The sequence below is a fragment of the Callithrix jacchus genome, chromosome 8 (assembly GCF_049354715.1).
Source record: "Callithrix jacchus isolate 240 chromosome 8, calJac240_pri, whole genome shotgun sequence".
Taxonomy (NCBI): domain Eukaryota; kingdom Metazoa; phylum Chordata; class Mammalia; order Primates; family Cebidae; genus Callithrix; species Callithrix jacchus.
In genome coordinates, this window is record NC_133509.1 from 36,739,943 (window position 1) to 36,763,823 (window position 23,881).

At 36.8% G+C, this 23,881-nt stretch overlaps 1 protein-coding gene across 2 annotated transcripts in view; it reads right to left on the reverse strand.

The window, feature by feature from the left end:
* Positions 1-319: 319 nt before the first annotated feature.
* Positions 320-23,881, reverse strand: part of SECISBP2L (SECIS binding protein 2 like) — a 57,172-nt gene continuing 33,610 nt past the window's right edge. For both annotated transcript variants that reach the window (XM_009005414.6, XM_002753448.7), the window contains 6 exons: positions 23,003-23,135; positions 20,514-20,676; positions 12,256-12,476; positions 11,213-11,367; positions 8,007-8,226; positions 320-4,599 (listed from right to left, as the gene is read on the reverse strand). In XM_009005414.6, coding sequence (XP_009003662.3) covers positions 3,917-4,599; positions 8,007-8,226; positions 11,213-11,367; positions 12,256-12,476; positions 20,514-20,676; positions 23,003-23,135 — 1,575 coding nt within the window. In that variant the 3' untranslated portion in view covers positions 320-3,916. The remainder of the gene's footprint in view (positions 4,600-8,006; positions 8,227-11,212; positions 11,368-12,255; positions 12,477-20,513; positions 20,677-23,002; positions 23,136-23,881) is intronic.

Below are 23,881 nucleotides of genomic sequence, written 5' to 3' on the forward strand. Positions count from 1 at the left end.
AGGATTAAATCAGTTAATACTGGGAAAAGACTTACAACAGGACCCAGCACACAGAAACGAATATAAAAAGGGGAAGGAATCTATAGAAGCCTTCTCCTAACACCAGGATGGTCTCTGGCTAAATGCCTGGACCCATGCCACCTATCATGCCAACGATCCCAGATGAAATTTTCATTCATCACTCCTTAGTGCTGGTTTTACAACCTTCTTTGGCAACCCTACCTGACCAAAAATCAATACTTGAGCTGGACTTTTTTTCTGTCTTTAAATGTGGGAAAAGTCATAAATTCTTTTAAGTATCTATTCTGAAATGACAGACTTCATTTCAATGATCATTTTATTAGTACAGAAGAATCCCCACTAGTATTTACATAGTGCAAAAAAAGCTGTTATTACCCCCCAAATGTGATATAACAATTATCCTTCATACAGCAAAAGATGAAAATCCCTTCATGTTATAACTCACACTGATTTTGCTAGTTTTTTATTAGAGCATTACAATTAAGACATTAATATAAACTTATGTGGTATATTTAGAAATTAAATTATAAAATAATACAAACACTTTTAAGATGTGATGTGCCAACGAAGTTTAAATTTTTATCATTAATTACGATTCCGATTTCAAGTTAGGAAAACAGTTTGTTTGATTCTATGATGTATGTAAAGGCTGGAAAGGATGAAAAAGGAGGAAGATGTCTGTAAATAAATTATTTCACAGAAATTCTTTTAAATCAAAAAAGATAAAGGTTTTAAATGGGTTAATGTTCTAACCTGTTGGCCCAACATACAGAAAATACATGACAAGGGTGATTTTTTAAACAGCAGCTTTACAAACAGTAATACTTCTTTATACATATATTAAAGTAACAGTGTGTTAAGATTGAACAGTTTTATGTTTAAAGGGTTGAAAATGAATGTAGCATTCACGACTCATTTGCACATTTCAATCCCACCCCTCCCTCCTCCCCCAGCTTATTTAGAAATCAGACAAGTACATATTTGGATATTAATTTCTCATTATTTAAACTATGTGAATTCCTTTTGACTAATTCCTTTCCAAATACTGGAATCATATAAAATATCATCTCTGCAAAAACGACCTCCAGTCAAAGCCTGTAAAAACTTCTCAATGTATAACACGTTATTTTTCCATGTTTAGTCAAAAGAAATATATTACATCATTTACAAACGTATTGAAACCAAAAACTAAGCTAATATGAACATTTGCCTTTTGAGAAGTAATCTTCACAGCAAACAAACCTACTGAAGCAGAAATCTAACTTTGGAAGTGTAATTCATATTTTAATTAATATACTTATGTACTGAAATATAAATCTATTATTATTGCCAGTAAAACCACCTCTATACATTAAGAAAAAGAATCACTATTTTGTTTATTTCTTGTAATGATGAACCCTTACTCTTTCCACTGAATCTCTTTATAGGTCTTCAAAGAGCCAACCATGCCCACTTCAAAAAATATATAAACACTTTCCTAATTTCCACAACTCCCCCAAAGCCTGTAATTCGATATACACAAATTCCAAAATTTATTTAAAGGAAACAAGTTATAAAGACATTATTTTTATTTAAGCATGCTCTCAAAATGGTAACATTTCCTTTAATAATTCTTGGGTTGTCCTCTAGAGGTGACCTGTCTCATAAAAAGGCTATGGTCCCTTGGATTTGCTGGCAGAAGAGGTACTGCATATGTGAGAGCATTTGCCATACATATAAATAACACTTCTGAAGTCTACAGCAAAATTAAAAGTTACCGGTGTTCTGAAGATTTCCTCAACTTCTCTTTTGATACAAATGTCAAAAATCTAAAATTACAATTCATGTTCAGAAGAGATATAAAATATAAGAAAACTGTGAAAAGCCATCACCTCAAAGTCAAGAGTTGTCTGAATCACTGACATCGAGCAAAGGAAATTTACACCATAAAAAGTACGAAAAGTTTTTAAATTCACTTTTAAGACTGTCAGTAGTTCAAAACCTCTATCATTTCTTTAAACCAACAAACACTTCCAAATGTGTAGAGAGTGTAAGATCTGCCACGTATAAATCCATGATTACTATTTCAGAGGCTTCATTCCTTACCTGCTGTGTTTTTAAGTATTGGATCTTTAGTGCCTAGGAAGTCTAACTGGAGAGCAGTTTAGACAGGACAGGATAAGAATGTCCCCTTTTAGCACAATAATTAAGTTGATCGACTAACATTTTCTACACAGCAATGCTCCTAAACTTTCACAATTCACAAATACTAAATCATCAACCAAGAATCTAATCTGTCCAGTAATTAAATGCCAGCATTATAGAACATCAAAACTAGCCCAGTAGTCCCAATGAGTTCAATAAAGAATCTGCCCAATTCTTCTCTGCTGCCTCTGTGAGGCAAAGCCCTATTCCATATAATCAGGGCAGGGAAAATACCCCTTCCTTCTCAGTTTTGTGCCTGCTTATGCGAGCTTTTCAGCAGAAAACTGGCACACATACACACATGTATGTGTGTGTGTGTGTGTGTGTGTATGAGGGGCAGTTGGGGGCGGTGGGGGAGTTGGATGGAAGACAAAAAATACATAGTTTGTCATTCTTCCACCATTATATAAACCTGTAAGGTCACTAAAGTCCAGATGGTGACTGACTAGCAAATAAAACATTTAGGTCATTAAGTTTAGTGTCTCCTAAGCAGGTATACAAACTCCTAGAGAAGGGCAGAGATAAATAATAGTGAATAGAGAATTAATACCTATGTATCTGTATACTCTAAATCATCTAACAGTTTCAGCACAATTAAAACAACTTTCTCTTATCTTCTAAAACTTTGTCTAAGCCTTGATTATCAGGATACATGTCACAAGTTGTGCAAAGTTCCTTTCCCTGACCTCCTGACAGTAACTATGGTCATTGCTATGTGGAAGGTGCTCAAGGCTAGGTGCAAAACAGTTATTTTTTAAAAGGTGAAACTGTTTTGTACTCAGGACAAGTTTGGATACTCAATCAAATCCATATCTCAAATCAAGAGGGTCCTGAACCAGATGCATGCAAGAGAACACACCAGTATAAGACTTTGTTTCTGAAGAGTTTACATGTAAGTGCAGCAGTCATACAATCGGTTACAGTTATTCACCTGTCAAAATGTGCCTAACTTTTGTGTAAATAAGTCTATGTACAAGAGCATTCCTGAGGTAAGTAAGAAGCAAATACGAGACAGAACCTGAAAGGTTCTATCATGGGTGACTGTTCGCTATTATAGGCAGTATCTATCACTTTCCAAAAATGAGGCTAGCTAGCTGTAATCTAACATGGTGGCTTCACTGCTAGCCTAAGTTTTGAAGGCTCTGTTTCAGCCCATCCCAACATTAATTAATTACAATGATCAGTGACTTCTGACATAAACATTTGTGGACCACATAAAAGTTGCATCAGTTTTTTAACATACAACACTGGTGGACTTAGTTACCCTCAGCCTTTTATTTAGTTTTCTGACTCCACCCCAGTTCTTTTGTAAAGAAGCCCAGACAACTTTTTGGTCAAATCAGAGTAAAGGAGGTGGAGTCCTGAAGCAAACACTGATAACTGCTTCTATACTTAGAGACTTGTTCTTTAACTTTCAAAATGACTTTAAGCACTTGAAATTCATTTTCTTTAAGATTTGGTCTTATCATTACTTCCTATTACAAAATAAGTTGAAATGGATCTGAATTTTCCACACAGTTCTTAGTCACTTAGATGCTAATTAAAAGCTAAGCTACAGATCATAACAAAACAAGTAAAAGCTACAAAAATATTTGTTGGGAATTAAATACATATATTAAATACTGGACAGTGCAAAATGTTGAGATGAAGCATGAAAGATAATGGCTGCAACCCTTCCACAGCTGGAGATAGAGAGCCGACATTTCCTGAGTTACACAGTTTGGGTTGTGTAATTAGAATCAGAGTGCTCTTTGATGAGTGAGCTGCAGTTGCTGGACTTCTGCTGCCCATGACTGGCCTGCTGATCAGCAGTCCATGCCTCACTGTCCATCCCTGGCTCCAGCACCTCAGGCGCCTCTGCTTCCTCTTCTCCACTTTGCTCTACATTGTCTTCCTCAGAACCATTAAGGGTTTTTCCAAGCTGAAGGGTTTCCATAGTTCTCTGGGTCTCTGAGACCCAAGACTCAATTCTACTGTTGAGCTGCACTTCTACAGATATGGGTTCATGAGTATAATCTTCCTCCTCCTCCTCATCTTCATCATCTTCTTCTTCAAGCATGCCAGGTACAAGAGTGCTGGTGGTGCTGGTGATGGAGGAATTCAAAAGATCTCGGCAACTGCCATCCAAAGAGCCAGTCTCTGTACTCTGCTGTGAGGCCCATTCCAGGTCATCTGGCTTCACTTCCTCTTTATCGCTTGCTGTGGATTTCCCAGCACTTGTAGCTGAGGTAGTACTGCCTGTAGCCACTAAAGATGGCTGCTTACCGACAGTGGGTGTGTCAAATGGAAGTTTACTGGGTTTTTCAGAAGTGCTGTGCTTACAGGATACCTCTTTCTCATTTTCTGATGTTTCTAGTCCATCTGAAGTTTCCACCATGTTTCTCCAATTTGTTTCTACAAATATCAAGCAGATTTTTTAAAAACCAGAATACTGTTTCAAAGTCACACAATTCTTTAAAAACCCCCAAATTAGAAAGACTGGCTTAGAAACTGACTGGAAAAACTGCAAATTTAGTTTGCTTAGTACTAGTTTAAATGATTGCAAGGTGTGTGTGTGTGTGTGTGTGTGTGTGTGTGTGTTTCAGATGGGGTCTTGCTCTGTCATTTAGACTGGAATGGAGTAGCGTGATCTTGGCTCACTGCAGCCTTGACCTCCTGGGCTCAAGCTATCCTCCTACCTTGAGCTTCCAAAATGCTGGGATTACAGGTGTGAGCCACTGTGCCCAACCTAATTTAAATGTTATAAAGGGGAAATAATTCCCAAAAATGTACATTCAAGATAAAGAAACAGGGAGGTAAAAATAAGCATATTAATGCTTCAGAATGCAAGAGATCTTATACCAACAGGAGTTCACTGGTATTTGTAAATAAAATCCATATATATACATGAAAATCAACGAACTGCCTAACTTTTTTGTAGCCTAAAGGTGTACTGGGCTCAAAGACCCACAACTCAAGAGATAGAGGAGCCAAGATGTCCAGCAACAATAGTTCTGATTTCATATGTTTGTACCATGCTCGCTCAGCAAGTTACTTATCTTTTGCCTGTAACGGAACATGTTTCTGATTATAAGGAAAGAATCCATCCATGCATTTCTAACATTTGTGAAAAGTTGTTTTATAATATATGTAGCTTGGCCTACAAAGTAACTTTGGAAGGCAAAAAAAGTATTATACACTATAGTGGTGACAATCTAAATTATTTCTCATGATAGGAAATCAGTTGAAGGCAAAAAAAGTACCAAGAATCAGTAAAGTAGAACTCTCCCACCCTTTTTTTTCAATTTTTTAAGAAAATAAAAATTGTATCATATTGATATTACAGCTACTGTCTGCAGTTTATACATATAATATTCTTATCAAGTTGTAGCAAACCTATTCACATTATGTTCAATATGGTTACCATCTATCGATTATATATTGATACAGAACATATTTTGGGCACTTCAAGTCAGGATACATTGGGAAAAAATATCTTTCCTGAAGCTACTTTAGTGTAAAATGAGTCCTTTTGACTCTCATTCTAGCTCATGAAAAAAAAAATCACCCCCTCCTATATGTTCATTCTCAGCTAATGACATTATTATTTACACAATCTCAAAGCAGAAGAAACCTTATAGCAACCCTTGGTCCTATTTTTCTCTTATTTATCCCTTTAGTCCACTGAATTCATCACTATACCATGCCACTTGCAGCTCAAAAACTATAAATCTGTTACTACTGCCATAGCTAAGACCTTCTTTTTCTTGATTTTCATTTGTAGTATCTTCCTAACCAGTTTTGTGAATTGATTATATCATTGTCTAACAGACTTTTTATCATCCTAGGATAGAATCCAAAATCTCTGGTGAGGCACAGCAAAGCCCTTCATGATCTAGCCCTTACCTAGCATTCTGGTCCTATTGCATTCTGACCCTGGACCATGGGCCACATGCTCCATGCTCAGTGTTGTTTAAATTGTCACTGTTCCCTAAAGTTGAAACATAAACTACCCTCTTTCTCCAGGAGATGTTTTCCTCCTTTCCCCTTCAGACTCCTACTCATCTTGATACCTCTCTTAAATGTCTTCATGAAGTCTTTCATGACTCCTCAGAGAGGCAATCGCTAACCTCAACTTCCACAGTACTTTTTACATATACAGTTCAAAAGCTCTTGTTCTGTGTTTGCTGTTTCACGTCCCTCATCCCTCCTCACTTCCACTCCAGCTCATCTCTGTGTCCCTATGACTGGCATATAGTAAGTGCTGGAAAAAACAAAAAACAGTCTGGTAAGTAAAAATTTTCCCACATATATTTAATTATGAAAAAAACTGAAAGACATAAAATTTTTAAAATTTTAGATGCACATTTACATTTCCTTTCAACAGTTTTTTTCTACAGAGAAATTCAAGATCCTGAGATTCATTGGTTACACCTAAAACCTTTAGGCAGAGTACAGAAAAAAACAACACTTCAATCTTTGAACACTTTAAATCTGGTGCTTTTTGAAAACATCACCCTCAATCTCTGAGACTTTTTTATACTTCTTGTGTTTATATGTGCCCATATGAATATTATTTGTCACTCTGTCATCTGCCCAAACACACAGCTTTATAGATTTATCTTATGGCTTGCCTTTGAGATGTGGCATTTCACTATATAGAGGATTGCTCTCATTTACAATGTTAGCATTTTGTCTTTATCTTCTTAATTTTCAATTAATATCACTCCTGCAAAAGAAACATGTCTGCTTCTCAATCGGTATCACCTATCCCTGGCCAGCAGTTCCCTAAGGGCTCACAACAACTTGTTAATTGGCTCTGCTCTGGAGCTTTATTGAAAGCATTCGAAACATCTAACTACAATCACAGACAGGCCAGGAAGGGGAATGTGGGAAGAAAATGAGGACTGGTTTTTTTTTTTTTTTTTTTTTATCATGTTAAGTTTTAGGTGGCAACAATCTATCTGATAACCTTCCAGATTGATTAAAAAGAGAAAAGAAAAATAAAACAAACAAAGGGCCAAATGAAAGAAGTTGACTCTACTATTTAAAATTTAAAAAAAAAAAAAAAAAAAAGAAGCAAGCAAGCTACATAGGGAAAACAAATCATAAACGAGAAAGAGAACTTAAGAGCTCAAGGTATTATAGAAATAAGGCAAAAAAACTATCGAGATGTAGACCTCAGTAAACAATGTTAAACATTAAATACGATTTTTTAGTCTGTATCTCTTTTTGATTACAGTTAGTTAGATTTAACTAAAGGCAAATATCATGTCTAGGTTTTACAAGCTTAGAGTGAACAGTATGCAAGTCTTCAGTTTACTTTGCAAATACAACATGAAAATTTTTTTTTTTTTTTTTTTCTTTTCAAGAGTAGTCAAGTACAGTAGTGAAAGAAGAGGAAAGAGCAGAACGAAGAGACTGATCTATAACTGACTGTGAACAATTAAGAAACAAAGTTTCACTACCTACAGACCAGCCCTTAGGAAACATAAAATTTTAATACTACTGAGCATAAGGTATTGGAAAAAAACCTTCCTAGTATTTACTTAGTGATAGGTCACAAGTATGGTGTGTTTTGCTTTTTAAAGCCCCTGAGGCTTAAAGATTTGGAACTGTGATTAAATTCCAGGGTCTCATAAGAAGTCTCAGTCCCAAATAGTCTCCTGATTTTTAATGAACATGTTTAATGCAATGTTTTAAACCAGATTTCGAGCAACATTTGAATAATCAAGAATAAAGATAAAAATAAAAGGTAGAATAGAAAGTCATTTAAATCATCTCATAGTTTAAGTCTTTTAAAATAGTATTCAACAACTTACCATATTCCTTTTCATTTACTTCAGAGATAGGTTCAGAAATAACACTGCAGAAAGAAATGGCACTTGCTGCAGAGGGATTCCGAGAATGTCCCATGTGGTGTGGTACCTTCTTCACATTCTTTAAGGCTTCCTCAGCCTGCTCCTGTTCCATTGCTGCAACCATGTCTTTATATGCTTTCCTGGCTTCCTCAGTGAGTTCTACTAACTTATTAAACAGGCTCTGAAATGAAAGAGTATTTGGATTGGTCCATTTTTTGTTATACTTTTTATTCCTATTATCTGTAATAAATACCTCTACTGTTTGTTTCAGGGTCAGACATATTTTCAATGAGGACAAAATCTAAATGGTATGCAAAACCACAGAACCTTATGAAATTACTCTATAACTTACCTTTACTGTTTACTTAATTCTCACAGGTCTGAGGAAATTTCTTGATTCCAACACTAGCCACTAAATGTGATATATTAAAAGTTCTTACAATATTCAACAAATGCACTCATCCTTTAGTGTCTGCCATGACAGAGGGTACAAAGATGACTGAACATCAACTCTACTTTAAAGGAACCTTCTATGTGGCTGGAAAAAGATGACAAGGGACACCTATAATCCAAGGCATAATACCTTAAATGCCTTGAGAGGTATAAAGTGTTATGGCTTTTAGATGAGACATCAACTCTAAACTGTTAGGCATCACCGAGGAAGTCATGAAGGGAAGAGGACATCAGTATTGGCCTTGAAAAAGGTATAATTTTGAGAGATGAAATTAGGACATTCAAAGCCAAATATGAAAAACCATTAATAAAGCTACAGACATAAGAAAAGTGTCAGGCTTGTTAGGGGAGCAGTAAAGAATTTTATCTGGGTTAGAATATAAGGGAATGAGTGTATTCTCAATGATGTTCAGGAATGTAGAATGTATTCCAGAATGTTTTCCAATGACGTTCAGGAATGTAGAAGATGGCAGTGTCCATAGGAATTAAATGTTTCCTGTAATGTTTACTTTTTGGAAGAACTAGATGAAGACCAAAAGTAAGTTGGTAATAATATGGATGGCTAGGACATTGAAAATGATGAAAAGATAAAACAGGATAGAAAAGCATGAATATTGGGCCAAATGAAAATTGTAATAACAGAATATAGAGCTCGGAAGTAGAATATGGAGCTAAATAGCCTGAAGTTCTTTCATTGCTGAAACAAAAATAGGAATAAAATAAATAATTCCAGTGAAGTGGTGTGTACACTAAGTATATTCACATTTAGTAAGATGGCGAAATTCATATAGCATTAAAGTTCTAATTCAATAACTATGATACCTAATGATGTCCAAAGATTCAAGTTTCCAAAGCCACCAGAAGGCCAATATATACCAACAGTGACTTTTAGTTATATTGTAATTCTATAGCATCTCACTCCTGTCAAATGTCCAATTTAGTATCACAATGCGACATACCCACAACATTAAGACTTTCAAAGAATTAAACATAAACCTGGACATTTTTAAGAATCTGTTTAATCTTACAGTAAGTATAAACCTTGAGATGAAAGCATGGCAAAAAGGGCTACATTGCTGTAGAATAATATGTTCTCTGAAAATTCATCTCAAGAAGGAAAAATATAAACATCCTTTATCCAGCTACACTATAAATTCTTTAAAATAGCAGGTATAATATAGGATGCTGCTAATTGTATTGCTACTTGAAGAGTGGTGGCTGTTACCTAAATAACAAAATATATTCAGGATTTATTATTTAAAAAAGGACAGATTCTGTTAAAAACAAAAAATAACAGCCCTATGTGGTTACCTGTAACAGGCTTGACAAATACTTGCAGTGTTTAACAAACCATGCATTGAAGTGAACACAATAAAAAGAAAATATGCAAATGGATATATAAGTTTAACACTGGTTTGACAACATAAAGGAAAGAAATACATTGTTAGGAATAAGGAAAGAGAAGAAACACTGAAGAGAGATGCTAGGATCAAGGAATAAAAGGCTTGAATGTGACAGTAAAGATTGGAAGCTTAATTTAAAGAGTAATTGTATCAGACGGTAAAAGTAACAGGTACACCACCGTTCACTGTGAACACATATACTTGATACTATACCAAACTGGTCTGGAACTCCTGGCCTCAAGTGCTCCTCCCACCTTAGCCTACCGAGTTACTGGGCTAACAGGCATGAGCCACTGTGAAATCCTCATATACAGTTTAGCATAGTGGGCAGATATATATCTATCTCACAATTCATTCAACAAACCTTTGAATATTACATACCTGCTTATACTCAAGTAACGTGAAAGGTGTCAAGAATATAAAGACAAGGGAAGGGGTCTGTCACCAAGAAATTCACAGTTAAAGGAAAAGAAATGTACATAACCTACAGCAAGGCACTGTGCTATGCTAAACATGAGAAAAGCATGGGCTATTGTGGGAGCACAAATATTAGTTATATGCTCATAGAGCAGGTGGGGAGAGAGAGAATTTCATGAGCGGTAGGAAAGAAACAATTGACAGGGTAATGTAGGATATGCAAACATGGTGACTGGATACACACACAATAATTGTGTGCTTGGAAAAAGATAGTCTGTCAATAATATCACAAAGTATTTTAGGATCAGCTTGGTAAAAAACAGTCTTAAACACCGTATTTGATGAGCATTACTCTAAATTAATAACCATTAATAATAACATATCAGCTACTATCGATAAAGATCTATATTAGCAGATTGCTAAAAAAATATGATGGTTGGATAGTATCATGGGTACAACTATAGTGAGAACTGGTTTAGAAATTTCATTTTCTAAAGCAAAATCCATTCCAATTAAATATTTATGTTGTTGTCTTGATTCCTTGTAGCACGAAATATACCCATGATAGACACTGAAGAAATCACATTACATCAGATCATCTTTAGCAGCAGTAAAATAAATTACCAAGAATTAGGCAGCTGAACCCAGAAGAAAAAAACACTTTGGCAGAAATAGGAACTAAAACCTTTTCAAAATGCTTTAGGATTCACCTACATAAATCTTTTCCACTACTAAAAAAGGAAATGTAATACTCAAAAAATTTCCACTCATTCTTTGCGGGTTGTCAACTCACTCCCTCAAATGCTTAAACATACACTGGCATATGTCAACTGAAAAATGTGCTATCTGGGGGATGTGCTGGAGAGCAAGAGAGTGTGTCTTCTAAATTCTTACCTCAGCACCAAAGTAGTTGAAGATTCCCACTACACTAACAGGAACCAGCTTGTTCACACAGCGTCCCAGAGCTTTCCTTCCAAGGGCAAACACAAAAGGAATTTCTTGTTCCCGTGCCATGGCTATAACATTATAGAGAGCCTCATCCAGACCACCTAAGAAAATCAACACATGCAGAGGCTATAATTTAGTTATTTCCAAATGGAGCTAACCACATACCTGATAGCTAAAGCATAAAACATCACAGCAAAGGTTTCTATGAACACTTGTAGCACTTATGCTATTACACACAGTGTTCTATTTGATTTTATACTATATATGGAAGTATATATCTATTTTCTTTCTCTCCTATTAAATTCTAAATTCCTCACACCCAGTGTTTTTCTTCCTCCATAGAGATTAGCATAGCAAGACTCAAACTGCAATTCAACAAACACTTATTATAAAGAAATTAATTAAAATTGTTAATAGTGGCTGACTCGCAAATTTCAGCTCAAAGACCTCTCACAATGCAAGGAGACAGATTATACATTACTGGTCTCACTGGGTATTCCTCGCCATGCATATGCCTACTACTACTCCTTGCTCTCTGTCTACTACAGTCACCTACACTTGCCCATTAGAAAGGACAAATAAGGATGCATGACACAGTTCAAAGTACTTGTGCGTTGGCTTGCCTAAGCGCCTCTATGTGAAACTGCTGGTTTCCGAGAGACAAATCGCCACTATAAAATTTTAAAAACAGAGTATATTGGCAGAAAGAATGCATTCAGGCTAGTACTCCATCTGATCACAACAGAGGAGACAGTTGGTGGGCCCAACTGAAATCTTTCACTGGTGTTCATACATAAGAATTTTATTTACAATCCAATCTCAATTTTACCACTTAATTTCAGGGACTGAAAGAGTGCAGTTTCTTTTCTCATGCTCCAGTATTGTTTTATACCTCAACTCGGCTGAGAAAGACATAGGCTTCTACTTTATAGTCACTGTATATCCTAAAACTCTACTGTCAAAACACTTCAAAAGCAAAAAGCACACACCTTTTGACTGGATTTTTTCACAATTTGGAGAAATTATAACACACTTGATCTTGTTTAACTTCATATGTTTGGTAACTTCTCTTAGACCCATAACGAGTCGTCTCCTTGCTTTTGCTCTTACAGGATCTTTTTGGTAGATGCGTTCCTGGAAACTGACAAGCTCTTGGAGAAGAAGAGTCACACATTCATCAATCTCTTTACAAAGAACCTGATTGCAATACCTGTAAAGAAAACCAAAATAGATAACTCCATCCTAATTTTTTCCCCTATAGTTATAAAACTACATTATGAAAATATCTCCAAGAGAAAATATATCCAGTAAGAAGTTTTCTTAAAAAGTCTTTTAAGTAAGTGTTTAAAACTTCTTAAATCCTTCAATTACAAAAACAGAAGTGATACAGATATTCCTTGTTTCTGCATTTCAAACAGACAGATTTGATTCAGGTAAACATTGTTAAGTATTCAATAAATGCTTGGTTTTATTATGATATTAGTATTATTCGTTACTTTATCCCCATCACCTAGAAAAAGGCATATATTAAGCAATCAGTAAATATCTGATAAATTAACAAATATATTTGTTGTCTTCCACACTGTATTTTTTTTTTTTATTATACTTTAAGTTCTGGGATACATGTGCAGAATGTGCAGATTTGTTACATAGGTATACATGTGCCAAGGTGGTTTCCTGCTTTCATCAACCTGTCATCTACATTAGGTATATCTCCTAATGCTATCCCTCCCCTACCCCGCTACCTCTGACAGGCCCCAGTGTATGACGTCATTCCCCTTTCTGTGTCCATGTGTTCTCATTGTTCAACTCCCACTTATAAGTGAGAAAAACAGTGTTTGGTTTTCTGTTCTTGTGTCAGTTTGCTGAGAATGATGGTTTCCTGCTTTACCCATGTCCCTGCAAAGGACATGAACTCATCCTTTTTTATGGCTGCATAGTATTCCATGGTGTATATATGCCACATTTTCTTTATCCAGTCTATCATTGATGGGCATTTGGGTTAGTTCCAAGTCTTTGCTATTGTGAATAGTGCTGCAATAAACATATGTGTGCATGTGTCTTTATAGTAGAATGATTTATAATTCTTTGGGCATATACCCAGTAATGAGATTGCTGGGTCAAATAGTACTTCTGCTTTAGATCCTTGAGGAATTGCCACACTGTCTTCTACAATGGTTGAACTAATTTACCCTCCCACCAACAGTGTAAAAGTGCTCCTATTTCTCCACATCCTCTCCAGCATCTGTTGTTTTCTGACTTTTTCATGATTGCCATTCTAAATGTCATGAGATGGTATCTCATTATGGTTTTGATTTGCATTTCTTTAATGACCAGTGATGATTAGCTTTTTTTCATATGTTAGTTGGCCACATAAATGTCTTCTTTTGAGAAGTGTCTGTTCATATCCTTTGCCCACTTTTTGATGGGGTTGTTTTTTCCTGTAAATTTAAGTTCCTTGTAGATTCTGGATATTAGCCCTTTGTCAGATGGAAAGATTGTAAAAATTTTCTCCCATTCTGTAGATTGCCTGTTTATTCTGATGATAGTTTCTTCTGCTGTGCAGAAGCTCTTTAGTTTAATTAGATCACATTGTCAATGCTGGTTTTTGTTGCCATTGCTTTTGCTGTTCTAGTCCTGAAGTCTCTGCCCATGCATTGCCTGGGTCTCCTAGGGTTTTTATGATTTTAAGTCTTTAATCCATCTTGAGTTCACTTTTGTATAAGGTGTAAGGAAGAGGTCTAGATTCAGTTTTCTGCATATAGCTAGACAGTTTTTCCAACTCCATTTATTAAATAGAGAATCCTTCCCCATTGCTTGTTTTTGTCTGTCACGTTTGTCAAAGATCAGATGATTGTATATGTGTGGCATGATTTCTGAGACCTTTGTTCTGTTTCATTGGTCTATATATCTGTTTTGGGACCAGGACCATGCTGTTTTGGTTACTGGAGCTTTGTAGTATAGTTTGAAGTCAGGTAGCATGATGCCTTTAGCTTTATTCTTTCTGCTTAGGATTGTCTTGGCTATATGGGCTCTTGTTTGGTTCCATATGAAATTTAAAGTAGTATTTTTCTAATTCTGTGAAGAAAGTCAATGGTAGCTTGATGGGGATAGCACTGAATCTATAAATTACTTTGGGCAGTATGGCCATTTTCATGATATTGCTTCTTCCTATCCATGAGCATGGAATGTTTTTACATTTGTTTGTGTCCCCTCTTATTTCCTTGAGCAGTGGTTTGTAGTTCTCCTCGAAGAGGTCCTTCAAATCCCTTGTAAGTTGTATTCCTAGGCATTTTATTCTCTTTGTAGCAACTGTGAATGGCAGTTCACTCATGATTTGGCTCTCTGTTTGTCTATTATTGGTCTATAGGAATGCTTGTTATTTTTGCACATTGATTTTGTATACTGACTTTGCTGAAGTCGCTTATCAGCTTAAGGAGATTTTGGGCTGAAATGATAGGGTCTTCTAAGTATACAATCATGATGTCATTGGCAAAAAAGACAATTTGACTTCCTCTCCTCATATTTGAATACCCTTTATTTCTTCCTCTTGAATGACTGCCCTGGCCAGAACTTCCAATAATATGTTGAACAGGAGGGGTGAGAGAGGGCATCCTTGTCTTGTGCCAATTTTCAAAAGGAATGCTTCCAGCTTTTGCTCATTCAGTATGATATTGGCTATGGGTTGTCATAAATAGCTCTTATTATTTTGAGATATGTTCCATCAATACCTAGTTTATTGAGAATTTTTAGCACAAAAGGATGTTAAATTTTATTGAAGGCCTTTTCTGCATCTATTGATTTCCATATGTTGAACCAGCCTTGCATCTCAGGGATGAAACTGACTTGACTGTAATGGATAAGCTTTTTAATGTGCTGCTATATTTACTTTGCCAGTATTTTATTGAGGATTTTCACACTGATGTTCATGAGGGATAATGGCCTGAAACTTTCCTTTTCTGTTGTGTCTCTGCCAGGTTTTTGTGTCAGGATGATACAGGCCTCATAAAATGAGTTAGGGGGGTGTCCCTCTTTTTCTATTGTTTGGAATAGTTTCAGAAAGAATGGTACCAGCTCCTCTTTGTATCTGGTAGAATTTGGCTGTGAATCCATCTGGTCCTGGGCTTTTTTTGCTTGGTAGGCTATTACTACCTCAGTTTCAGAACTTGTTATTGGGTTAATTCAGGGATTCGACTTCTTCCTAGTTTAGTCTTGGGAGAATGCATGGAGAATGCATGTGTCCAGAAATTTATCCATTTCTTCTAGATTTCCTAGTTTATTTAGGTAGAGGTGTTTATAGTATTCTCCAATGGTAGTTTCTATTTCTGTGAGATCAGTGGTGATATCCCCCTTATCATTTTTTATTGTGTCTATTTGATTCTTATCTCTCATTAGTCTGGCTAGCGGCCTACTTTTTTTTTTTTTTTTTTTTATCCTTTCAAAAACCAGCTCCTGGATTCACTGATTTCTTTAAGGGTTTTTCATTGTCTCTATCTCCTTCAGTTCTACTCTGATCTTAGTTATTTCTCGTCTTCTGCTAGCTTTTGAATTTGTTTGCTCTTGCTTCTCTAGTTCTTTTAAGCTAGCTTTTGAATTTGTTTGCTCTTACTTCTTTAGTTCTTTTAATTGTGATGTTATGGTGCTGATTTTAGATCTTTAATGCTCTCTCCTGTGGGTATTTAGTGCTATAAATTTCCCTCCAAACACTGAGTTAGCTGTGTCCCAGAGATTCTAGTGTGTTGTCTTTGTTCTCGTTGGTTTCAAATTATTTATTTATGCCTTAATTGCATTATTTACCCAGTAGTCACTGAAGAGTGGGGTTGTTCAGTTTCCATGTAGTTGGGCAGTTTTGAGTGTGTTTCTTAATCCTGAGTTCTAATTTGATTGTGCTGTGGTCTGAGAGACTGTTTTATCTGTTCTTTTGCATTTGCTGAGAAGTATTTTACTTCCAATTATGTGGTCAGTTTTAGAATAAGTGCAATGTGTTGCTGCGAATAATGTATATTCTACTGATTCGGGGTGAAGAGTTCTATAGATGTCTATTAGGGCTGCCTGGTCCAGAGGTGAGTTCAAGTCCTGAATACCTTTGTTAATTTTCTGTCTCATTGATCGAATATTGACAGTGGGGTGCTAAAGTCTCCCACTATTATTGTGTGGGAGTCTAAGTCTTTTGTAGGTCTATAAGAACTTGCTTTATGAATCTGGGTGCTCCTCTATTGGGTGCATATATATTTAGGACAGATAACTCTTCTTGTTGCATTGATCCCTTTACCATTATGTAATGCTTTTGTCTTTATCTTGTTGGTTTAAAGTCTGTTTTATCAGAGACTAGGATTGCAACCCCTGCTTTTCTTTTTTGCTTTCTATTTGCTTGGTAAATCTTCCACCATCCCTTTTCTTGAGCCTATGTGTGTCTTTGCACATGAGATGGGTCTCCGGAATACAGCACACTGATGGGTCTTGACTCTTTGTTCAATTTGCCAGTCTATGTCTTTTAACGGGGCATTTAGCCTGATTACATTTAAGGTTAATATTGTTATGTGTGAATTTGATCCCATCATGATGATGCTAGCTGGTTATTTTGCCCTTTAGTTGACGCAGTTTCTTCCTAGTGTCAATGGTCTTCACAATTTGGTATGTTTTTGCAGTGGCTGGTACTGGCTTTTCCTTTCCATAATTAGTGCTTTCTTCAGGAGCTCTTGTAAGGCAGGCCTGGTGGTAACAAAATCTCTCAGCATTTGCTTGTCTGTAAAGGATTTTATTTCACCTTCACTTATGAAGCTTACTTTGGCTGGATATGAAATTCTGGGTCGAAAATTCTTTTAAGAATGATGAATACTACCCCCTACTCTCTTCTGGCTTGTTGGGTTTCTGCAGAGAGATCTGTTGTTAGTCTGATGGGCTTCCCTTTGTGGGTAACCCAACCTTTCACTCTGGCTGCCCTTAACATTTTTTCCTTCATTTCAACCTTGGTGAATCTGATGATTATGTGTCTTGGGGTTGCTCTTCTTGCGGAGTAACTTTTTGGTGTTCTCAGTATTTCCTGAATTTGAATGTTGGCCTGTCTTGCTAGGTTGGGGAAGTTCTCCTGAAGTGTTTTCCAACTTGGTTCCATTCTCTGCATCACTTTGAGGTATAACAATCAAATGTAAATTTGGTCTTTTCATATAGTCTCATATTTCTTGGAGGCTATGTTCCTTCCTTTTCATTCTTTTTTCTCTAATCTGGTCTTCACGATTTATTTCATTAAGTTGATCTTTAATCTCTGATATCCTTTCTTCCACTTAATCAATTTGGCTATTAATATCTGTGTATGATTTGTGAAGTTTTCAAGCTGTATTTTTTAGCACCATCAGGTCATTTATGTTCTTCTCTAAACTGGTTATTCTAGTTAGCAATTCCTCTAACCTTTTTTCAACGTTCTTAACTTCCTTGCATTGGGTTAGGATATGCTCCTTTATCTCAAAGGAGTTTGTTATTACCCACCTTCTGAAGGCTACTTCTGTCAATTTGTCAAACTCATCCCCCATCCAGTTTTGTTCCCTTGCTGGTGACAAGTTCCGATCCTTTGGAGGAGAAGAGGCATTCTGGTTTTTGGAATTTTCAGCCTTTTTGTGCTGGATTTTCCTCATCTTTCTGGATTTATCTACCTTTGGTCTTTGCTTTTGATGACCTTCAGATGGGGTTTTTGTGTGGACATCCCTTTTGTTGATGTTGATGCTATTCCTTTCTGTTTGTTAGTTTTACTTCTAACAGTCCCCTCTGCTGCATATCTTCTGGATTTTGCTGGAGGTCCACTCTAGACCCTGTTTGCCTGGGTATCACCAGCAGAGGCTGCAGAACAACAAAGATTGCTGCCTGTTCCTTCCTCTGGAAGTTTCGTCCCAGAAAGCTACCCGTCAGATACCAGCTGGAACTCTCCTGTATGAGGTGTCTGTTGATTCCTGCTGGGAGATGTCTCCCATTCAGGAGGCACAGGGGTCAGGGACCCACTTGAGGAGGCAGTCTGTCCCTTAGCAGAACTCAAGTGCTTTGCTGGGAAATATACTGCTCTTTTCAGAGCCAACAGGCAGGAATGTTTAAGTTTACTGAAGCTGTGGCCACAGCTGCCCATTCCCCCAACTGCTCTATCCAAGGAGATGGGAGTTTTATCTATTAGCCCCTGACTAGGGCTGCTGCCTTTCTTTCAGAGATGCCCTGCCCAGAAAGGAGCAATCTAGAGCAGCAGTCTGGCTATGGCAGCTTTGCCCAGCTTGAATCAGATAGATTTTTATCTAAAGGACAGGTTAACCTAAGGTAAGGACTATCGTAACTGCTAATTATTAAACTTCTAAGAATATAAACCAAATGACAGCCTGCTATTAGATAAACACAATGACTCTGGTAAAGAGATAATAAAGATGCTTCTCGTAGGAAAGAAATACAATTTCTACCTGAATGTCCTATTACCACCAATTCCTCCTCTGAGCTTGAATAGATTTCTGGGCCCTGGCTTTCTCAGTCATAAAAGTAAGGAGCTAGGTAAAATGGCCTCAAAGATCCCTAAAGCTCCAAAAATTTATGGCTATGGAGGATGAACTCAATAATTAAACTGAAACAAAAATCAAAGAGGTTGTGAGGTAAAAATCACATGCCTTTACATCACACAAAGCAAATGAATAGGGCTCTCTGTGAGACTATATATTACTATAATGTGAGAAACAGAAAGGCAGTGTGAGGCCACTACAGTACTTAATTCCTGGGATAAAGAAGTCATCTACGACCGGGCATGGTGGCTCACATCTGTAATCCCAGCACTTTGGGAGGCTGAGGCAGACAGATCACCAGAGGTCGGGAATTAAAGACCAGCCTGACCCACATGGAGAAACCCCGTCTCTACTAAAAATACAAAATCAGCCAGGTGTGGTAGTACATGCTTGTAATCCCAGCTACTCAGGAGGCTGAGGAAGGTGAATCACTTGAACCCAGGAGGTGGAGGTTGCAGTGAGCTGAGATCACGCCACTGCACTCCAGCCTGGGCAACAAGAGCGAAACTCTGTCTCAAAAAAAGTCATCTAAGTATATACTTCTCATGTATACTCTTTCCATCTTTTCTAGTAATCATCCCTCATGTCTACCATACGCAGGCACTTAATAAGGAGAATTAGTATCATTTCTTATCTATGAATAACCAAGGCAAGCAAATTTCTACTTTCAAATTATATTATATAGTGGGAAAACTTGTGCCTGTTCTTCTTTGGAGCAAAAAGTTTATCAGGAGAATTTTTTGTGATTCTGTGGAAAATGCTTAAGTAAGTACAACACTACTTCAGAATATAAAAATGGGGACATATGCTTTAGGAGGTTGAGGATTCTTTAAAGAAAAAAAATGGGGCATTAAGGAATGTTTAACTGTCAAAGTAGGCAAAACTGAAGAATGCAATCAAACACTAAAACATCCCAAAATGCAATTTTCTTCATTCTTTTTTCCTTCAAGCTGTTCATTTCCTACATATGAAACATTTTATCCCCCAAGTGTTTCATTTGCTCCACATCTGTGATTTGACATTTAATTAACTTTCCAAAGCTAGGCAAGAAGTAATTTGCCAAAAACAATAGTATAAGAAAAGGGAACAGAATAAACTAATGTAATTTGGACTCACATAGATTATACTTTCACCCTGGGATTCTTTCATATTTCATTTTTAAATATAAAAAATGAAATTCATCAACATAAATGTTAAAATCTTAAAATCCTTCACAGTAATAACTGTTAATAGCAACTCACAGATGGGGTATCATATTCTGTGATCCCTCCGTTATCTCAATTTAAGAACTTAGAAATACCTACAAATTATGCAAAAGGCTCATTTCATATATTAAGGTCTTAGATACCTGTTATTAGTTGGTTAGAGTGATCTTTTGAAGGGCCAATAATATAAACAAGAAAGCAAAAGCATCTGGAGGAGGCAAACGCATAGTACAACACTTAATATATAAGAAGTTAAGAGTCTAGATTTCTAGAATAAAAATACTACCCAACATAAAGAGAATATACTTACTGTCAAATCACTCTCACGAGAATACTGAAAGCTGACAGAAGGCAATGCTTTAAATAATAAACCCAACTGTTAAACAAAATCTGAAAAAAGGTAAAGATCTCTGGTGTTTAATCTGCATGACTCACTGAGTAACAATGACAATACTAAATTCAGAACTACAATCAAGATCCTTAAACTATTCAACCTCATTAATGAATAAAACTTACTCTCTAAATCTTTTGCTGTGGATTTTGGTTATTGTTGAAGATGCCATTGGACTGCCTATTCCAGAACTAGCAGGAGAGCCTTGTGACACAGGTGTCATACAGTATGGAGAGTTCTGACTTGCTGGAGAGAGCGAAGTATCACTGGGCATGCTCAGTCCAGTATCTGTGGAGATGCAGAGTGAAGGGAAAAAATTTAGAAACTTCAAATCCTGAAAAGCTCCACACAATTTAGAATGGCCATTGTCTTTTGGGCCTTTTCCAAATTTTTCAGAAGCTAATAAGCTGGGTATTTTAATTTTTCCTTTTCTTTCTCTATCTGGTCTTCCTTTGTGGCATTTTTCTTATCACAAATAAACATGTTCCATACACTACAGAAATGAAATTCTCCTACTGTCTGTCAAAGTATACTCTTACCCAGATGTATGCCTGTGGTCCCAGCTACTAGGGAGGGTGAGGCAAGAGAATCACTTGAACCCAAGAGTTTGAGGTCAGCCTGAGAAACACTGTGAGACTTCCATCTCTTTTAAAAAAAAAAACAAAAAACTCTCTCTCCCTAAAGTCAAGCGTAGCCCAGAAGTCTCCACAGAGATGAGAAAGAATACATATTATCTAAACATGTATTCCTAGAAATTTTAAATTAAAGAACAAAAATCTGCACCTCTTAGGCCAGAAATGGTGGCTCATGCTTGTACTCCCAGCACTTTGGGAGGCCAAGGCAGAAGACCACTTGAGGTCCAGGGTTCCAGACCAGCCTGGCTAACATGTTGAAACCCCATCTCTACTAAAAATACAAAAAGAATTAGCGCATGCCTGTAGTTCCAGCTACTCGAGAGGCTGAGGCAGGAGAATCGCTTGAACCCGAGACGGGGAGGTTGCAGAAGGCTGAGATCGTGCCACTGCACTTCAGCCTGGGCAACAGAGACTCTGTCTCAAAAAAAAAAAAAACAATTGACACCTCTTTCCAAATCGTATTACCCATTTCTTCATTTCGATTTTTCCACCTATTTCTTAGAGATCTTTTTTTTTAAACAATCTAAAATTTCCCATTATTGGTGACAATGAAAAATTCTACCTCACCCTCTCCACACCACTTCTGATTCTCCAGGCACCACCCAGTTTCTCTCTTACTTGGTCTTTGCTTCTGTGTTCAGGAAGTCAGATTATAAGATGCCATTTCTTGACTCTACTGTCTCCTGCATTTAGTTACTGCTTCTTTCCTAAACAGCTAAATTCAGGAAATGAGTTCATATTTGTATACCTAGTCCATTAATTAGCAAAGTCACATTTTTTTTTTAAATAGGGGGTCTCGCTTTGTCATCCAGGCTGGAGTGCAGTGGCACAACCTCAGCTCACTGCAGCCTTGACCTCCTGGGCTCAACCAATCCTCCCACTTTAGCCCCCCAAATAGCTTGGACTATAGGTGTGAGCCACCATGCCTAGCTAATTTTTGTATTTTTTTGTAGAGACAGGGTTTTGCCTTGTTGCCCAGGCTAGTCTCGAACTCCTGGAGCTCAGTGATCTGCCCATCTTGGCTTCCCAAAGTAGGCCTACAGGCATGAGCCTCTGTGCCCAGCCCACATGTATCTTCTTACCTTCCCACTACACTGCAAGCTCTTCAACAGCAGGACTTGCCTACTGTCTATCTTTATTACATTCCCCAACGTCCTTGCTGCCGCTCTAGTTACTAAAATATATGTAAGCATTCAGTAGACATTTGCTGAATGAACGAATGGATGGCTACACCTAAAAACATGGGGGATCATTAAACTGAGCAAAGAAGAGAATCTTAAACAACTATGCCCCCTGTGAACAATCCTTAGAAGTAAACTCATTTTTCTAAAAATAACGAAACATTGTTGCTTAATCTATGTGTAAACTAGATTTAAATGTGTTGCAAAAAGTTGAGCAATAAAGATATACTAGCAGAAAAATCTTTCTTCTATGTTGGTATAAGTATTAGAATATATCTGTGGTTTTGCTGAGTTACCAACTAGAATTTTATGTGTTGCTACTTACTGTATGACACTGAATCTTATTGACCAGCTAGATTCTGGTTTGCAATTCCATTCATTGTGGCACATGTATTAATTCCATGAAAGCAAGAAAATCAACAAAAATTACTCAATGAAAAATAGTCCTAGAAAGAAAGATAGCCAACTGTGTTCTGGACATAAAAGAAGACAAAATGAAAATACTTGTGTGTCCTTTCCAGAGATCTTATACATTGGTGAGATCTTAATTTTGAGGGTTCATTTCAAATTCAGGATTTAAGCCTCAAAAACATCATAGACCTGAGTATATAACACTTGTTCCCTTCTCTTTAACCATCTCACTACAAAAGCATCTTTAAAAGAAACCACTCTAAAAAATAAAGAGATTTACATAGAGAGCACATCTTCCACTCAGGAGCATAACTAGTAACAGCTTACATATCTATTAAAATATTTCAGACCAATCCATGAGAAGAAGAGAAAGGGGGACCTCCTTACCTTCCTGGGAAACAATTTCCTGTGGCAAATCATCAATGAAATCTAAGTGCATTTCTGTTGGTTCCTCAGATCCCAAAAGATTGTGGTCCACAGTTAAGCGCCCTTTCTTTTCCTCTCTTTCTTTTAAAATAACCTAAAAGTCATTATACCAGTCTTAAATTACTTATGATTCTTCAACTATGTACGAATGATGACAATATACATTATAACACAGGTACAGTAGTTCATTTAAATAGGAACATGAGAAGTTTAGCTGCCTGGCAAAAATGCAAATGTAATTTCAGACACTATAAATTGAAGGAAGTACCTCATACAAAATAAAGGGATACAATTGTATTATAGAATACACAGCTATCAAACCATATCTGATTCTTTAAATTCTGGGTGACACATACACACCATGGAATATTATGCAGCCATCAAAAACGATGAGTTTGTGTCCTTTGTAGGGACATGGATGAACCTGGAAACCATCAATCTCAGGAAACTGACACAAGAACAGAAAATCAAACACCGCATGTTCTCACTCAGAGGTGGGTGATGAACAATGAGAACACATGGACACAGGGAGGGGAGCACTAAACACTGGGGTTTGTTGGGGTGAAATAGGGGAGGGACAGTGCAGGTGGGGAGTTGGGGAGAGACAGTACAGGAAGAAATGCCAGATATAGGTGAAGGAGAGGAAGGCAGCAAATCACACTGCCACGTGTGCACCTATGCAACAATCTTGCATGTTCTTCACATGTACCCCAAAAGCTAAAATGCAATTAAAAAAAAAATTCTGGGCAACAAACCACAGTTTCAAAAAAAAAAAAAAAACTGGGTAGTTTGAAACCCAGGTCATACACTTTGCATTTGATTGACATTTTACAGTTTTCA